The sequence below is a fragment of the Polypterus senegalus genome, chromosome 16 (assembly GCF_016835505.1).
Source record: "Polypterus senegalus isolate Bchr_013 chromosome 16, ASM1683550v1, whole genome shotgun sequence".
Classification (NCBI taxonomy): domain Eukaryota; kingdom Metazoa; phylum Chordata; class Cladistia; order Polypteriformes; family Polypteridae; genus Polypterus; species Polypterus senegalus.
Window position 1 is genome coordinate 90,796,604 of NC_053169.1, and position 19,369 is coordinate 90,815,972.

General features: G+C 39.7%; 1 protein-coding gene across 1 annotated transcript in view; it reads left to right on the plus strand.

Annotated features, from left to right (window-relative positions):
* The window catches only part of ttbk1a (tau tubulin kinase 1a), a 161,657-nt gene that overhangs the window by 111,879 nt on the left and 30,409 nt on the right, over positions 1-19,369 (plus strand). Inside the window, exons 13-14 of the mRNA XM_039738448.1 lie at positions 1,257-1,432; positions 3,106-3,667. Coding sequence (XP_039594382.1) covers positions 1,257-1,432; positions 3,106-3,667 — 738 coding nt within the window. The remainder of the gene's footprint in view (positions 1-1,256; positions 1,433-3,105; positions 3,668-19,369) is intronic.

Below are 19,369 nucleotides of genomic sequence, written 5' to 3' on the forward strand. Positions count from 1 at the left end.
CAGAATCCCATAGTGCCCTGCGGGAATCCGGGACATCACTGCAGTCCAGGGAAACTGCCATCTAGCGTCTTGGGGGAGGTAGTGTCCTCGAAAAGCTGCCTTCCCCAATCGTTACATCTCAGGAGCGTCCTGGCCGGGTTGAGCTGCCGGCCGTCTCTTACAATGTGTATTTATTTATTCAATATGATATTGTTGGTTTATTCATTGTCATACAACGTAAGTACGGTCTCGTTATATGCTAACAGCCTGGCTTCTGCCTCTGTCTCATTCTGCTCTCGTCACTGTGGCTGTGCAGCATCTTGAGTGAACCTAAGTCACAGCAGTTCACTTCTCTTGCTCCTTGATCTCAAAACGGATAAGTGATCTGATGTTCCTGTGTCTGTAAAAGTAATAAGTAAAAGCAGCTTAACTTATGTAGAAATGTATAAAAGATGATTGGTGACACTTTATGCTACAATGAATAACAACCACCAATGGTGCATGAATCTTTTTGTCACTTGAGTTGGGATCTGCTGCCTATGAAAGCAATTTCAGCCTCATGGTGTTGGAAAATGGTATTAAAAACATGTTTTATGTACATGACTAGACACATAATTACTTTCAGTTACTACTGTGGCATAAAAATATTCTATAACAACAACAGCAACATTTATTTATATAGCACATTTTCATACAAAAATAATGTAGCTCAAAGTGCTTTACAAAATGAAGAATAGAAAAATAGAAGACACAATAAAAAATAAAAATAAGTCAACATTAATTGACATAGAATAAGTAAGGTCCGATGTCCAGGGTGGACAGGAAAAAAAAAACTCCAGACGGCTGGAGAAAAAAAATTAAATCTGCAGGGATTCCAGAGCACGAGACCACCCAGTCCCCTCTGGGCCATGTACCTAACATAAATGAAACAGTCCTCTTTGTATTTAGGGTTCTCATGGAAGGAGATATAACTATAAACAAAATTGTGATAAGAAAGCCAAACAGATCTGAATGCTATGCCATGCATACATTTTTATACTTGTTTATTTAACATTTACTAAATTTCAGTCATTCTCAGTGTGGCTTTATTGACTTACTGTATTATGTGCATCGTTTGGATTGACACTGACAGCTTTGGCTCTATTCAAAATCTGTTTTTAAGTAAGTGGATATTATATTAATATCAAGCAGATTATATGTAATTACTTACTCATTTAACATGGGTGGGCATATTTGTTTTTGTCCTATTCTTGAACACTATTCTTTTATTACTTTAGACACCATGTCAGTTAGAAGAAGATCCCAACAGAGGTGTCTGTCCAGTTTCACCTGTCAAAGTTCCTCCAGAATCCCCTAGTATTCAAGTCCGGTCTCTCCGTTACAGAAGAGTCAACAGTCCAGAATCAGAGAGGTTGTCGGTGGCAGAAGGAAGGGTGGAGGTACTTGACAAAAGGTCAGACAATTACTTTAATACATAGTAAGGATTTAAATTTACATCCATCTTCCTAACCTGCTTATCTGTGTTTTGATATGTTTATTAAAATATTTGATAGTAGATATGCTTGAAGATTAAACTACCAATATGAGTAGTTTTGCTTTTATCATTAATGATAGAAACTTGTGGCAGACAGCCGGGGCCCATGCCTGGCCGGGACGTCCCTTAGGTATATGTTCAGGGAGAGCAACTATGGGCTATTCGATACCTCCCCTTGGATTCTAGATGGCAACACCCCTGGGTTGGAGCGGTGCCGTGGTTTCCCGCAGGGCTCCATGGGAAATGGAGTTGGCTTGCAGCCCTGTTGGGTCCTGCAGGCGCCGCCAGGGGGTGCTGCAGCTGGGACGCCTGAGCCCTTATGGGCAGTGTAAGTCGCCACATCCGGAAGTGCAGCCGGAACTTGGCAATCAAGCACCTGGAGCACTTCCGGGTGCCTTATAAAAGGAGCCAACAGCCACCACTCAGGGGCGAGAGACGGGAGGAGGAGGACGAAGCAGCCTGGGAGGAATGGTGGAGGAAGAAGAGCGTGCTTTACTTTGTGTTGTGGTGACTTTGTTTGGGTTTATTTGGTGTGCTTTGGGACTGTGTACTGCCTGTGGGACATGGGGAGGACATGAAGTAAAATAAATCATTTTAGTTGATTTTAACATGCCTCCGTTGTCAGTCTTTGTCGGGTCGGGTGCATATATATAGCGCCTTTATCACAAACTATACAATAAATAATGCATGTTTAACACTTTGAGGGCTGAATATTTTTTCCAAAAAACACAATGCATTGGTTTCACACATAAATCAAGCTAAAACATCTGTTGCTACGTGCTGTGGCTGCTGTTGGTGCCTGTTCGGCATCTCTGGCAGCAGTGGCTGCACAGGGGTGGCTCAATGGCCGCAGCAGGAAAGCTCTGTCTTCACACAGCAGGTGGGCAATGGTGGCAGTCGCAGCGTGACGCAATATGGCTTGTACCTCTTGTCATCATAAGTGGTAGTCCTAACCAGGCGAATGCTGCTGTAGGAGTATCCGCTACACGAATGAGTTCAGTACCACAGTTAGCTGGGGACCGATAGCCTGATGCTGGTACCTCACTTCCATTTTCCATTTCCAGATCACTTGCATCAAACTCAGAGTCACATAGATAGCCGGAGGTTTGCAGGCGCTCGCGCGTTTGATTGTGCGTGCGGGATGGCCAGTGTGTTAGAAGAAAAGAGATCTCAGACTGGCCGCCCTGTATCTCAATCAAGTGGCAAATGCCATAGGGAGGATATATGATAGACTAATGTTTAAAAACATTTTTTTGGAATGCGAAGTGATCTACCTGCACTACCTTTGCGATCTATCAGTTGATCGCGATTGACGCATTGGGCACCCCTGCACTACTGTATTATACATTTTTATAAAATTGATTAATTTTTACATATCAAGAGCACTCTGAAATGAAGAGGTAAGAGACACGGGGAAAGAAAACTGGCATTTGTACTTGTAACATATGGCTTTTAGCCTGCTTCCTTAAATTTATGGATCAATTTAATATGAATTGCATTTAAAATATCTAAATTGATTTGACAAAATCAAAATTGTAGCTTAATTCTAATAGCATTTGTATCATGTGTTTTTTTTTTTTTTTTTGTTGTAGGTCTAGGATGGATGTAATAGGTTCTCCTTCCAGACAGGTGTACTCTTCCCAGCTTGCACAGATGTTGTCCGTCGATACTGGGCAGGGAGATCGACAAGTCAGTGGGAGGATAGAAGTTTCTGCCTCAGTGGAGCATGAAGCGCTCAGCAATGCTTTTAAATCAGTTCCCCTGGCTGAGGAAGAAGACTTTGATAGCAAGGAATGGGTTATCATTGACAAAGAAACAGAACTTAAAGATTTTCAGCCAGGTGCGGAACCAAGCACTTCTGGGACAACTGATGAGGAACCAGAAGAGCTTCGCCCAATTGAGGAAATTGAGGAGAGAAGACGACTGGGTGCAGCAGAAGCTGTGGTACGACCGAAAACGCAAGAAGGGAGGTCAAGAGGCATGCTTACTGTGGCTGAAGAAGACGTTTCTCATAAAAGTGGAGGCCGTGGTCACTCTACATCTGAAAGCAAACAGGAAATGTTGATGCAAAGCCCAGCACAGTCCCCATGCCACTCATTACCTTCTACTCGGCCAAAAAGGAGGGAATCTGAGCCTTCAGGTCCACATAGACAGGTAAGACGTCTGATTAAACATGAGGCGTAGTTAATCTTTATGCATATAATGTTAGGAGTTGTCATGTTAAAACATTTTCCTAAATTATTTTTATTCAGAATTATTCCTATGTTTCAGACCTGCTATTCATTTGAGGTACTATGAGGGTAACACACAAATACATGGATATCTTATGACTCATGTTTAGATTCGCTGTATTGCCCTTTCCAACGATATCATTCCTGGGAATTCATTCTTTTACAATATGTTAAAGTTGTTAAGCAAGTTCCCCTAAATCACTGGATTCTAAACTGGAGTAGTAATGTCATTTCCTCCATTAAACTTGGAATATTGTTGAGTTGGTGCTTTTAATAATTGGTGGAAAAACATGGCCTGCACAGAACATCCAATCAGGGATTATTTCCAAAGGATTCTCAACTGAGGTCATTCTAAAGTAAGTTCGAAAAGATGAATTCCGTAATGGATTATATGGCACTAAATCTAATTGGTAAATCTCAGTTTTTGCATGCAGCTCCAGTTCTTTCTTGCACATAAATCCTACACTTTATTTCACTGATATCACTATACTGGTCCGAGACCAGAACATTGTATTATGTCAGTGGTGGATACTGAAAAACTTCATCTTTCTTAAAGTAAAGCTATCTTGTGAAGATAGAAATTTCGTTCCCACACGTTATTTTGAATCCTGGCCACATCAAAATAGGCAATATTTAGAAAAAAGGAAAATGATTAATTAAATTATTAGTCAGTTAGTTAGCTTTATTGATTTTTATACTTCGAGACAATATATCAGATCCGTGCTGTGGTCGGTTATAACAGGGCCTCACTGTAGGTAACATAGGTTTGTTTTCGTCTTACCTTCTGGTGTAAGATCTTTGAATGATTTATTAGCCTTTAAATAAAGAAACGGTTGGACATTGAACTACTTCAAGGGCATCTATTTCTCCCACTCTTAGTATGTACTTTCCTTGGCAGAAAATCAAGACGCAGCTGTACAATGGAAAGCATTTTGTTTGCATTTGTGTGCAACATCGGTGCACATTTTCTTTAAGGAATGTACCTTTCATCTTAGGTGTTTGTAATTGAAAGTGTGAGATTAGCCATCAGATTGGTGCTTCATGCCCATTGCTCCAGGCATTTCCACACCTTGATTTACCATTTTAAAGGCAGAGTATTTTTAAAGGCTGATTGGTGTCCTTTTGCATTAAAACGACACCGTTGTTGGGTGTGTGCTGGGGATGCCCTCTAGAGAGGGGAATCTATGAGGTGACAGAGCACTAAGTCATTAGGGTCAAGCCCAGAGCGTACTGAAGAAATAACCTGCCTAAAAATATATTTGATGTCATCACAAAACAAGAATCTGTTTGTCTCTTTGACATTTATTATGAGGGCGGCATGGTGGTGCAGTGGGTAGCGCTGGGTAGAACTGGGTTCTCTTCCCGGGTCCTCCCTGAGTGAAATTTGCAAGTTCTCCCTGTGTCTGCGTGGGTTTCCACCCACAGTCCAAAGACATGCAGGTTAGGTGCATTGGTGATCCTAAATTGTCCCGTATGTGTGCCCTGCGCGGGATTTGTTCCTGCCTTGCACCCTGGGATTGGCTCCAGCTGACCCCCATGACCCTGTGTTAGGATATAGCGTGTTGGACGATGACTGACTGACTGACTGACATTTATTATTAGAGCTATCAGAGCATTCTTGGAAATGGATACTAAAGGGATTTGGACCTACATTTTTCAGTTTTTATTTGTTTTCATGCCACAACACCTGTACCCAAATACTGTATATATTTCAAATTACAAGTTAGGTTCAAAATGAAGGTATGCTTATTCTAATTATATCTCAAAAAGTACAACAAAACATCCATCCATCCATTTTCTAACCCGCTGAATCCGAATACAGGGTCACGGGGGTCTGCTGGAGCCAATCCCAGCCAACACAGGGCACAAGGCAGGAACCAATCCTGGGCAGGGTGCCAACCCACCGCAGGACACACACAAACCACACACTAGGGCCAATTTAGAATTGCCAATCCACCTAACCTGCATGTCTTTGGATTGTGGGAGGAAACCGGAGCGCCCGGAGAACACCCACGCAGACACGGGGAGAACATGCAAACTCCACGCAGGGAGGACCCGGGAAGCGAACCCAGGTCTCCTAACCGCGAGGCAGCAGCGCTACCACTGCGCCACCGTGCCGCCCAGTTTTGCATCCTCTGAGTTTAAAAGTATTTTACAAAAACTATGAAGCATAAGAGAAGTGTAGTAGGAGCCACTTTACAAACTGAATTGCAGCATGCAGTGTGCTACAAGGACTTGGATTTGGCAAGTTTCTACTTTTGGAGTGTTTATTTGTAGTTATCCACTTTAAGCATTTTTTCCCTAATTGAATCACCGCTCTATGGGGCCTCTGTGTACTGTATGTGTCACACACTGGGACACTGTAGTTTCCTGACTTGTTAGCGAGAAAGTCCCATTCTGAAATGAAATGAAGTCATTTTCAGTTAATGTACAAATAACTACATTACAGGTATTTGCAGGTTTAATAACGGGTGCAAAGTAACTTTAAAATTTTTCTCTAACAAAATTTAGTTGAAAATGTTGGTACTGTATTTATTTGTTTAGGCTGTAATTCACTAAACCTACCCAGTGAGGTTAGCATTATGGTGCAAGGGTCTTGTACCGTGTTAGCCATTGTGGATGTCATGAGAAGTCAAGCAAAATGCCACCTTTGCTTGGCTAACTAGAAAGATTACAACATGCAAGCTTTCAAGGCCTTCTTAAGGTGAGATGTGATCAAAGAAGAAAAAGGGGCCTTGAAAGCTTGCATGTTGTAATCTTTCTAGTTAGCCAAGCAAAAGTGGTATTTTGCTTGACCTGTGGTGGGCTGGCGCCCTGCCCGGGGTTTGTTTCCTGCTTTGTGGCCTGTGTTGGCTGGGAATGGCTCCAGCAGACCCCCGTGACCCTGTAGTTAGGATATAGCGGGTTGGATGGATGGATTTTGCTTGACTTCTCATGACATTATGGTACAATGTAGTATTTCTTTTTCAGTGTGAGTCACAATGCAATATTATAAAAAAAATACATATTATGTAATACATATATCTTTTCCTCTTTTTCGGAAGCTTCTTTTGTATTATTAAATGGTACAAGTCCCTCTGCCGTGGTTTGCCTTCTTTCGAGTCTTGTTTTAAGTCATCACTCATACTGCAAGTGTACCCTTCTGTCTGGGTGTTGTTGGGTGAGATGTACCTCTTGGCTAACGCTGGCACCAGTAGTGACCCGACATTTGCGCGATAGACATATGAGCGCCGACAAAATAGCAGCCATTAAAACACGGCGTCAAAATCGCGCAGATAAAATCGCGCCGACAAAATCGCAAAAGTTTCATTAAATATGAATTACTAGTTTAAAGCATATATAATAACGTTTATTTTAGAAGTCAATACTATGAGACATGGCACGCAGATAGTCCTTAAGATCACGCCCTGCATATGTAGGAAGAATTGCAGCAAGACGTCTTGATAGTTGAGCGTATTTAGACTTGACTGCCGGTAATTCCGCTTTGTATAAAACGCGTTATGCCAACCCTCGACTGAGTTATTTGTTCGCGGCATGCCATCAGCAACACGTTCTCGCATGTTCCACATGGTGATAGGAAACAACGGGTTGGCTCGTCGATTGCGTCTCAATCGACCAACGTAATTGTCCTCCCAGTAATCATAAACATTCTGGAGATTGTCGGGTCTACTCTCGCTCAGTTCATCGAAAGCGGACCCAACATCTTCCGAAGGAACGAAACTCAGTGCAATTAGCATCTCTGAATACAGTTATAACTTAGCACATAATGTGTACATAATGCGCACTTACGCGTCCCACTCTCTTGGCCTCTCTCGCGATTTTGTCGGCGCACATTTGTCGAAAACCAGTTAGCGAGTTTGTCGGCGCTCATTTGTCCGTCGAGGTTTTGTCGGCGCTCATATGTCTATCGCGCTTTTGTCGGTGAACAGGCACCAGTTACAAAGACTGTAAATTTAAAGGCTGCAATAATAATTCAGCTGGGTGGTTTTATTCCTTGCCTGTTACACAGAGTCCATTGTCCTGTTTTTTTCATAGGATTCCTCACCAGTTGGGGGCTCTTTCATTATTATTTCTGTAGAGAAAAGCCAAGCAAAATGACACCTTTTATTGGCTAACTAGAAAAGATTACAATGTGCAAGCTTTGGAGGCAACTCAGGCCCCTTCTTCAGGCAAAATGTCTACTATTATTTCTGTAACTGATTGCTCATCCAGATCTCTAATTATGGCTCATCCCCTTTGTGACATGCTTTCTAACGAGCTGATTCCATGTTTTATTGTACTATCCTCCATTTCCTGCTGGATTAGCCTTCTCACTTGCTAGTAAACTTTGTCTGAATCTTTTTCTTTTTGTACTCCATTATGCATCATTCTTCAAACCTCTGTTTTTTGTTTCTTTTTAACATATTGTCTCTCCCTAGTCAAACCTTCTGTCCTTGTCAATAGACTCCCCTTAGGGAAGGTGCATAGGAACATTTATTGCTGTCATGTTTGGAGTTGTGTCTGTTTTTCGGTTCAGTAACTTTATGTTAACAGTGATTATTCATTTTGGTAGAAGTACATACATTTAGAGGTGTTTGAATGAAATAGCTTTTAAAAGCAGAACATTTACTTATGATGTGTTAGAGTTGTGTTTCTATATGTCCGGTCCAGTAACAGAAATGAGCTTTCATGTTCACTCCACATCTGCATTGATTTTTCTCTACGTGTCCTGATTAAAAGTTTAATCTTGCGAGTGTCTGTGCATTTGTGTGTTCTGCGACAGGTTGTTGTCCATTCTGTGGTTTGTTCTTGCCTTATATATTGTAGAGCCCCACAGATCTGAGTTGGATTAGGTGTGTTCAGTAATACATGGGTGGCTGTTTTGTATTTTTTTGCACTATAACTGTCTGAACTTTGTATGGTGCATAACCAAAAATCCGATCTCATTAATTTAACAGTACCTTCATCATTATTCTGTGTTTGTCACAGGCGTTTACTGTTTAGTCTCATCTAGCACAGAATGTCTGTTACGTAAATATTGCTGAGCAATTACCTTCTGCTAATGACTGCAAAATTATGAATTCAGTTTAAGCACTTAAGCAACTAAACACACAGTAGAGAGCAGTCGCTGGTTTCCCTTTCTGTTGAGATTACAGTATTTTTAAGCATATGTGGTGATTTGCCATTCAGTATTATTAATATACTGTATGTTTTTAATGTTTTATGAATAACTTCTATTTTTCTACATGTATAATTTGACTATCACACTGTACTGAAGACAATTTGATTTTGGCAGCTTGATTGTGTCAGGAATAAAGAATATTCAGTTTATATTATTTATACCTTTGGATAATCAAAGCTGGAAAAAATCAGAAATTAGAGTCATCTTGCTGTTTACTCATAAACTACACAGACTTGGTTTCATAATAGTGTCCTGTAGGAAATTATCTGTGCAGTCCTATACAGTATGTTACAGCTGTTCAGATTTTCTCCGAGCTTTAGAATTGTGTGCTAAGAAAGGAGATGTTTTAAAAGTTAGCTAACACAATTTTTATACTATCCAGTAAAGATTTAAATTCTCTTGATGTGAATTTTTATCATTCATTGTGTGGAGTTCTTATTCATACATTTATTACTCTTTAATTTAATATTGTTTCTTTGTATCAGTATATTGCTGCTGGATTATGTGAATTTCCCCTTGGGATTAATAAAGTATCTATCTATCTATCTATCTATCTATCTATCTATCTATCTATCTATCTATCTATCTATTATATAGTGCCTTTCATATCTATCTATCTATCTATCTATCTATCTATCTATCTATCTATCTATCTATCTATCTATCTATCTATTATATAGTGCCTTTCATATCTATCTATCTATCTATCTATCTATCTATCTATCTATCTATCTATCTATCTATCTATCTATCTATCTATTATATAGTGCCTTTCACATCTATCTATCTATCTATCTATCTATCTATCTATCTATCTATCTATCTATCTATCTAAATAAATTAACATAAGCCTAAGCTTAATAACATCTATGCTTGAACACCACACATTAAAACATGGGTGGGCAAAGTCGTTCCTGGAGGGCCGCAGTGGTTGCAGGTTTTTGTTCCAACCCAATTGCTTAAATAGAAAACAATTGTTGCCAATAATTTAATTTCATGGCTTTTTAAGTGCTTTAACTCTGTTATGTCAAGTCATTTTCCTTTGCAAGGATATCATCCAAATGATTTGAAGGCTAAAATGAAGGAGCAGTTCTCAGTCCTTCACTTTTTTCTATTCACTTTCCTTCTAAGTATTTAATCAAACCAAACAGTGCACAATAAATACGCACCGGTGTAAATGGAAACGAGCTAAACGGAGAACTGCTGGTTTCTTTTGTCATTTGCATCTTATTGCTAATAAGGAGCAATTAAAAAATGAGAATACGGCTGTTTAAGACTACAATAAGCAGTGAGGGTTACAAAACTTAACGAGCGAGACAATGAAAATGAAGCAGAAGTGTTACTTGAGCAATAAGTGCTTCTTATTAAGCAATTGGGTTGGAACAAAAACCCACTGCCACTGTGGCCCTCCAGGAGCGACTTTGCCCACCCCTGCATTAAAATATACAGTATATCCCAGCATTGCATTTGCCTTTTTTAAATCACTTCTGTGTATTCTCTGGTAGTAGACAATAAAAAAGGTCAGTCTGATTCCCAAGAATTTTTCAAACAATGTCATTCTATCTTCTATTATTTCACTTCTCTGTCATCTGCCAAAATTTGAACTCTGTCCAGGTTTGTTTTGGTAAGGTGGTCCATGTTAGGATCATCTTTGTTCTTTTCTTTCTTCTCATGTTGCCAGCGTATGCCAAATGCTAAGTGCATTGCACTTGCTTATTATAGGTTTTAAAGTTTAGACAAAAAATGTCTGCATCACTAATTATTTAGCATTCCCTTCATACAATTGAAAAATGAACATTCCACACACAGGTTTAAGATTTAAAATACTATGGCTAATGCCTGATGTTTGTGGTATTGCAAATGTATCGTTTCATCACCACCACAGTGCCCAACAGGAGCTTTGCTTTGTGAAATAACCTGTCTGGTTGGAATTGTTAACAGCTGTCATATTTTAGTTACATATCTCATTTGTCTTCATCTAGTTTATCTTGTTTATATTCATCTACATTTAATCTTGTACTTTATATCACTTTTTCATCGCCTCTATCCTGTTGTACCTCAATTGGCATATCTTTTCATTCTTATCAATTTATTTATATTATCCATACCTTGTGCATAACTTAGCATGTCCACATCTGTGCTGGTACATATCATATTGGGATGCTTTACTCTTTAAAAAGAATGGTTCCTCTTTGATTTATGCTAAATGGATTTATTAAAAAATAATTATATTTATAGACATGGGATGCATGGATTAGGGCTGTTGCTTTATAGATGCAGAATCCAAGGCATAAACCTGCTCATACACACACACGTCTGGGCGGGTTTTCTTCTGGATATTTCAGGTTTCTTCCTACATTCATCAGAAATGCATGATAGATTAACTAGCATCAATAAATGAGCCCCGTACACGTGTGGGTGTCTTGCTGTAGACTGACACCTTGTCAAGATTTCATTTCAGCTTTGCGCCTAGTGCTGCTGGGATGGTCTATGATTTGCAGATTTCCTATAATTAAAGCAGTTTTAAAAATAGATGGATTTTTGTGAATGTTAATCCATAGCAGCTTCTGAGGTTTGAAAATGCTCCAGGCTCTAATATAAGACACCAGTAACGATAATGTGCAGTGAAATACACTTGACTTGAGCATTCCTAGTTTTCATCCTCCTTCTCTCTACGTTTAGTATTCGTTTGCTCAGAGGTTGATGCGCTTGCTGTTTCCTGAGCTGCTCTTCTTTTCTCCACCCTTGCGGCCCGGCCCGCTCCTTCTTGTCTTTCGTCGGCATCTTTTTGCGTTAAAACTGATTAAGTCCGTTTTTGTGTTGCAATTACTTAGTACGTTTTTCTTAGTTTTTCACTTAAGCTGGCACTTACTGTAAGTGTTCAATCTGCCTCAAGAATGATTTGAGTTATGAGGAGGTAGAGGAAGTGACGGCGAAGGGGGTAGGGATGAGAACGGCCAACCTGCTGCGCTCTGCCAAGAGTTGATTCTACAATAAAATAAAATCAAAATAAAAAGAGTAATAAAAACTATCACCCCGAAGGTGGACAGTAGACGTCACATAGTATATGTGTACTAAATTTCAGGTCAATAGGTGAAACAGTTTGCGAGCTACAGGTGATTTAAAATCCTGGACAGAGAAACGGACAGCCACGGTAGCGTATTATATAAGAAGATTTTTGCGTACAACAGGATGCGTGTGGGGTTTTCTCTGGATGTTCCTAATGACACGGTTAACTGGCAATTCTAAGCCAACCCTGTGTGAGTGTGATTATGGGTATATGCGTGAGTATGTCCTGTAATGTGCATGTCCTGTAATACCTGGGCGTCTACATCAGTGAGGACCTCACTTGGACTCTTAACACCACACAGTTGCTCAAGATGGCTCAACAGCGGCTGTACTTTCTCAGGAGGCTGAGGAAGTTTGGTATATCGAATAAGATTCCCAGCAACTTTTACAGCTGCATTGTTGAGAACATCTTGACCAGCTGCATTACCGTGTGATAAGGCAACACTACTGCTATGGACCGCAAACGCCTGCAGAGAGTGATAAAGACTGCTGAGAAGATCACCAGGACCCCACTGCCCTCTCTGCAGAGCATCTACATCTGCAGAGTCTGCAGGAGAACTGCCTCAATCCTCAGGGACAGGAACAGGGACAGGGACCCGGACCCCATCCACCCCAACACGAACTGTTCACACTTCTACCCTCAGGCAGGAGGTACAGACGTATGAAATGCAGGACTTCCAGGCTAAAGAACTCTTTCTTTCCCAAGGCCATTAGATTCCTAAATAACTGACTGGAGTTTATAACCGTGGTCCACCTCATTCTATCATCCTCACACAACTGTATTTGACTTGTCCATCACACGCCTACCTGCACATTACACTTTATACTTCTGTTCTGTTTTTATACTTTATGCTTCCTCTGTTACTTATTATCTATCTGCTGCTTATTATTTATGTTTATCTTTATACGTTGGTTTTGTCATTTGGTGTGGACAGCAAAGAAAGAATTTCATTGTACAGGGAAACGCGTTTCCTTATGACAATAAGCTCTGAACTTGAACTTGATGCCCATATATACTGTATATGGAAGCAAAGGTTTGTGATACGGTTTACATATTTGTAGTTGGAGATCCACAAAGGGAGAGATACGTGATTCATCCTCTCCCTTTGTGGATCTCCAGCTACAAATATATGTATGTAATACACAGATAAGAAATTACAGCATAGTGGTACAGTTGTTAGTGTTGCTGCCTCAGAAATGCAGCATTCTGGGTTCAGATCCTTTGCTTATCATTTTGGGTATGGAGTTTTCACTGTCTCTGTTTTTTTTGAGCATCTAGAAACATGGGGGTTAAGTTAATTGATCATTCCAGGCTGACCCTGTGAAAGTGCGGGTGCGGGTGGGAGTGGGCTCTGTAGTGGACAATGCTGGTTCCTGTCTTGCGTCTAATGCTGCTGGAATAGGTTTCAGCCCTCCAAGACCCTGAATTGTATTAAATCAGTTGAAAATGTCACTGTAAATCACTCTATTTCTGTTCATAAACATTAATAAATAATTTTTATTTTGAAAACTGTTTTAAAAACGAATGAAGAAGAATGGCACATACATTTAATGAATTACTACACTTCCATTTAAATGATTTCTTAATATCTCTTTTTGTCTTTTACTTATCAAAATATTATCAAAAATGTCCAGTTGCAATTTTCCTCTTCTACTTTTACTTTTTAAATTTTAACTCTATAAAGGTACATGAAGCTTTTGGTATGTAATCCAAGCTATTAGCAAACCCTAATTAATTTTCCCTCTAATGTGATATTGCCTTCTCTTCCATGCTAAACAGTCCATTTTAATCTTTTGGCTCTTTACACATCCAATGTGTAGTCTTTCTGAATTGTTTTGTGCTCCTAAAATATATTGCGCCACCTTCCAAACGAAACATAACCCATTTATTAGCACTCCTGTATGAGTGGTGAACCTTCTAAATGAATCACTTCATACCAAATCAATTATCATTTGAGGTGTTACAACTCAAACCAAGAACCACATCACCTTAAATGAAATGTTACGAGTGACTGTGGGTGTGTATATGAGTATGTCCTTTGAGTGGACATGGATATGAATATGCCCTGTTATGGGCTGGCGTCTCACCACATTATTGTTGGTTCTTATATTGTGCCCAGCATGGTCAAGTTAGGCTCATGCCCACTGGGTTAAATTGGTTCAGTGGTGAATGGATGGATAATTGAATTAGCACATATAGTGGGCTTGTTAGCATTATGTTAGAATAAACCTTGTTTTTTGCAGTTCCTAAAACATGCTAACTTTGTCATTGAGTATTTTCTAGTGGTCTGCTTCAGCACGTAGGAGAGAGGTTGCAAACTGGTTATTGACCTTTGACACAGAATAGCATCATAGTGCTTGATAACTTTCCTTTTATGTTTATGTGCTTTTCCATCCTATTAGTCTTTTTTTTTGGCATTTCTAAATACTCCTGTCAGCTGGAACAATTATTACAATTCTTCTGACCCTCCCTGGCTGTATCATAATACCATGTTTTGCTTTTCCAGAGATCCCCCTACTCCTGTGCTCTATATAAAGTGTATACATCTGTGCATAAAGGTGTACACACTTGTTGCTTGTTGATGAGTTCATTTCTTTTTGTTGTACGACTGATGGTGTTTATCATGCTGCCAAATATTAATGCACATCCGTGCCAGTTCACGAAGATCTACCTGCTTAAAACTTGTATTTCACCATCAGTTGACTCCCTTGTCATGTTGCGGGAGTTTTTGACAGAAACAGAACAACAGAGGAGCCGAGGGCTGCCAGCAGAATAATTCAAAATGGATCCACAAACAGGACAACCTGCAGCTCAGGATCAAAGAATGTGAAAGCTAAAGCAAGAAAAGCCCAGTAAGATATAAGCGCTCGACACCTCGCACAAGTGGACAAAGCAGTATACAAAGTCTTCATGCCAAGGCTGCAGACTGGGAACATAATGAAAACAACAAAGAAAAGCCAGGAAATTCAGAGAGAACTCTAGAAACAAACAAGAGGTTAGTAAAATAGCTTACTTAAGTATTATTCATCAGGGGTGTCAAACACAGTTCCCAGAGGGCTGCGATGGCTATAGGTTTCACTCCGGCAATTTCTTAATCAGATGTCAATCATTTTGTTGGAGAAAACTACAATTAGACTCAGGCGGGCCTTGGCTAACTTACTGAGAAGAGTGTTTGACATATTCATGCTTCATGTTATTAGATGTTGCAGTCATTAGTAAGGGAGTTCTAAAAGACAAGAGGTTCAAAATTGCCATTAAAGTGATCTAGTTGGTTTGATTGTCTTAGGCTTTCCTCCCCGTAGATGGTTTTCTGCACAGTTTGACAGGTGTTAACAAAGGTTTTACATGGGGGCATAGATGCTCAGGAGTAGTCCTCGTGGTCTTGCATGTGCCTTACACAGAACAGCCACTCCTGCACTCTTAGCCCTTGTAGCTTGACATTTACCAGTCTCTAGTGGTACCTGTGACTTTATCTAGGATGACTTACCAGTCTGCAGTGATGCCCTCAATCTATTCCAAGCATAACTTTCCCAGTTCTTTTATTCGGGTATGGACAGTTAGACAGTTTAGTTATTACGATGTAATGGGTTAACTGACAAAGTGAAGAATAACATAAATCACAGCACAAACAAATTTTCCAAAGTAAGAAACATTTCAAATGGGATAAGAAAAAGCACTTTCTCTGTGCTACAGATTAGGTTCATGCATCTGTCGCGTTGCTCTTTTTTGCGGCTTTGTTTTTTACTGTCAAATCCTCCTAATCCAATTCAGATTCGCTGGTTTGGGAGGTGTAGCCAGCATTGACGGATGACTAATGAAACCTCGTCTCACTCTGGGTGATATACTTACAAGGGCCGGCTGACTTATTACACACAGTTCACATACATACGCATTGCTTTCAAGTCACTAATACAGCGACATAAAATCAAGTTTGCCATTTCCCTTACATTTTCTTGGTTTGTGATAGGATGCATTTTATGTTTAAATATGTTTGGAAGTTTTTTCTACTAATTTTTACCATGCCAATAAAACAAGTTTTTAAGGAAGACTAGGGGGCTTTGCCCCCTGCTCGCTTCACTCGCCAACCCCCTGCGCTACACTACACGCTACACGCTAGCCTCTTTGCGGTTCTGCCACTCGCGTATGGGGATGCGGATGTACAAGTTAAACAGGCTTTTATTTTCATGGGAATTGTTACATATGCATCAGCGCAACATACAACTGCCCGTGATTGAATTTCGTTTCTTTCTTTCTTTCTATTAAATTAAAATGACTTTTTTGAATGTTTGGCTCTGAGATTTGTTAATTGTCTTTGCAAAAGCTATTCTAATGGCAGACTGTTAGCATTTTAATACGAATGGCATATCAAGATCTCCTTTGGTGTCTAATGTTAACTCCTGAAGATGTACTACATTACCTTTCTTGTAGCCTGTTAAAATTTTACATGTCAGAATTGTTTGAACAATTTTGAATACAGCTAATCTTGTCCTATTGCATAGTCCATCTCTCAGACATAAATTACGCAGTAACATTACGATACATCATCCTTCTTTCAATAGTAAATCAGCCGGTGGAAGACTGGACGGTGTTAACAGTTGTAGATATTCTACGGGATGTTGTAAGTTGATGATTTCATCTTCCGCGCCATCACCACCAACTGTTTCAGCACAGTCTATTGATACACTTTTAACCAATTTACTGTGTAACCAATCGACAATTTTTGCGTTAATACGTTTGACTTCATCGTTTCTCGGTGCTAGGATTGCCCGTGTACTCATTTCGTCTGTTGATAACCCTTCTGGATGAAATTCTTCAATAAGATTTGGACATAATGTGTCTTTTTTAATTGGGAACAATGTGAGGAGAACGTAAAAATTTATAAGAGCTGAGAGCACAGGAAGTGTGTCTGACAAAAGCATTCACACGAATGAGAGGGGAGAGGACCATTGTCATGTTTGAAAATGTTGGAGAGTTGGGCGTGACTTGAAAAAAATCTCATCTTGTTGAAGGAGTTTTTTTTATATAATAGAGAGAAATGCATCCAGTATACTGGATAAACTAGTTTATGACCAACTATACTCATCATAGTACCCATAATATAAAACGTGAGAACATTTTTACTAGCAACTCTACACAATTTGTGAGCTGGTACCCTTACATCCTTTAACTTCCTGTGGCCGTTTCATTTTCCATGTGTGCTGTTAACTACATTTGTCATTCTCCATCCATCCATCCATTATCCAACCCACTATACCCTAACCACAGGGTCAAGGGGGTCTGCTGGAGCCAATCCCAGCCAACGCAGGGCGCAAAGCAGGAAACAAACCCCAGGCAGGCTGCCAGCCCACCGCAGGGCACACACACACACACGCCAGGGACAATTTAGGATCGCCAATGCACCTAACCTGCATGTCTTTGGACCGTGGGAGGAAACCCACCCAGACACTGGGAGAACATGCAAACTCCACGCAGGGAGGACCTGGGAAACGAACCTCAGGTCTCCTAACTGCGAGGCAGCAGTGCTACCACTGCCCCCACCGTGCGGCCATTTGTCATTCTAGCCTACCTAATATATTCATCCTTTTTTTTGATGTTTCTAGAAACATACTATTATTCATATATGATATGTGTGTAATTAGTGTTTTGATGTTTTTTTTTCATCCCAAAGGCATGAATGCTGTCTTAATTGGTGGTTCCATATTGGGCCTGTATGGTTGAGTGTGTGTGAGTAACAGACCAGCCTCTCCCATTCATGGATGATTCCTTTCTTTTGCATAAAGTTTCCAAGAAACAGATTGATGGATGGTTCATTAATGTTTTTTTATTTTGCACTTTACTTTCTGATAATACTGGGGGTTTTTTTCTTTCAGTTTTTTAATAGTAATCCTTATCCATCCATCCATCCATTATCCAACCTGCTATATCCTAACTACAGGGTCGTGGGGGTCTGCTGGAGCCAATCCCAGCCAATACAGGGTGCAAGGCAGGAGACAAACACCGGGCAGGGCACCAGCCCACCGCAGATCCTTTTCCCGTATTTTAAACATACTTTCGAAATGAAACTAAGTTAGTCGGTTAGCAGTTGCTTGCCTTGTAATTTGCGTCCCATTTTTAAATGGCAGTTGATTTACAAACAGAAACTCTAAATGCAGCTATAGGCCTGTGAATCTTAATGAGTGAGTCAGATAGAATTAGCCTACAAATAAATGTATACAGGTATATAAGTAAGTATGAAACTAGCTGGAACAGCAATGTGCACCCACTACAGCCCTCCAGGATTCTGAGTTTAAGACCCCTGTTCTGTATGATTACAGTAGTTAAACTGAATTCACTTAAGCTGCAACTAGGGGCCAGGGTGCAGCCAGCAACTACACTTTGTATCAAAATATTGTAATAAATAAGAAAGGTATAGTCAATTATTGTGTAGAGAACAAAGAAGACATATAACTTCTGTTGTTAAAAGAGGATACGAGCAGTTGACAAATCAATGAACAGGAGTTATAAAGCTGCTTTTTACTTGGATTTGATCAAATTTCAAGTTTGTTTACATTTTTGGTGTGTTTGTGCCTTGTAATTATAATTCATATTGGAATGTTGTGTGGTGTAGCATTTCAGTTCAAGTGTGCTCATTGGTATTCTCATCATCACCATCATCATCATCACTTGGTTCAGCAGCCTTTCTTGAAAACCAGATGAACTGAAGATTTTCGTCTCTAAACAACTGTGTTGAAAACTAGCCATTTTGCTGGTGAAAGCCCGCAGACAAATCTTTTATTGTGTTATTGACCGCTTGTTTTGCATCTCCATCTTGTTGGTAATGGTAGTGAATAGGACTGTCTGGTAATAGTTTACATGTAATACAATTCTCACCATACATTCCCAAACATATTTCAGGGATACTTTGGTCTTGCATCCCTAATTTGTCACATTTAATTCCAATCAATCTTTCTATATATTAAAAATAGTTCAAGAAATGATGACATGTATAACCTGATCTTAAAACTTAGTTGTTTAGCTGTGTTGCAGAAAAAAAATAAAATTGAATTAATACTGAACACATTCCCGATCTCAAAAAGCTACAGTTGATTGGAACTGTTTTAGGAATAAATTAATTCTCTTCTGAAAAAAGATATACTGTACTGCGTATATTTATTTTCTTTTGATATATATACTGATATATCCAATTATTTTTTTTTTTGGCTACCCACCATTAAAATAGGCATCCTGTGCATTCTCAGGTTTTCTAGTCTGCCCTGAAATTTCCACATATCACCCAGAGGTATCTTCCCCGAGTTGGTACGGTTTTAATGCTGCCACTGATGTGTTTCTCAGTTCAATATTACATTTTAATCTTGCAATATTATATTTTAATCTACACTGAACAGAAACGCTGA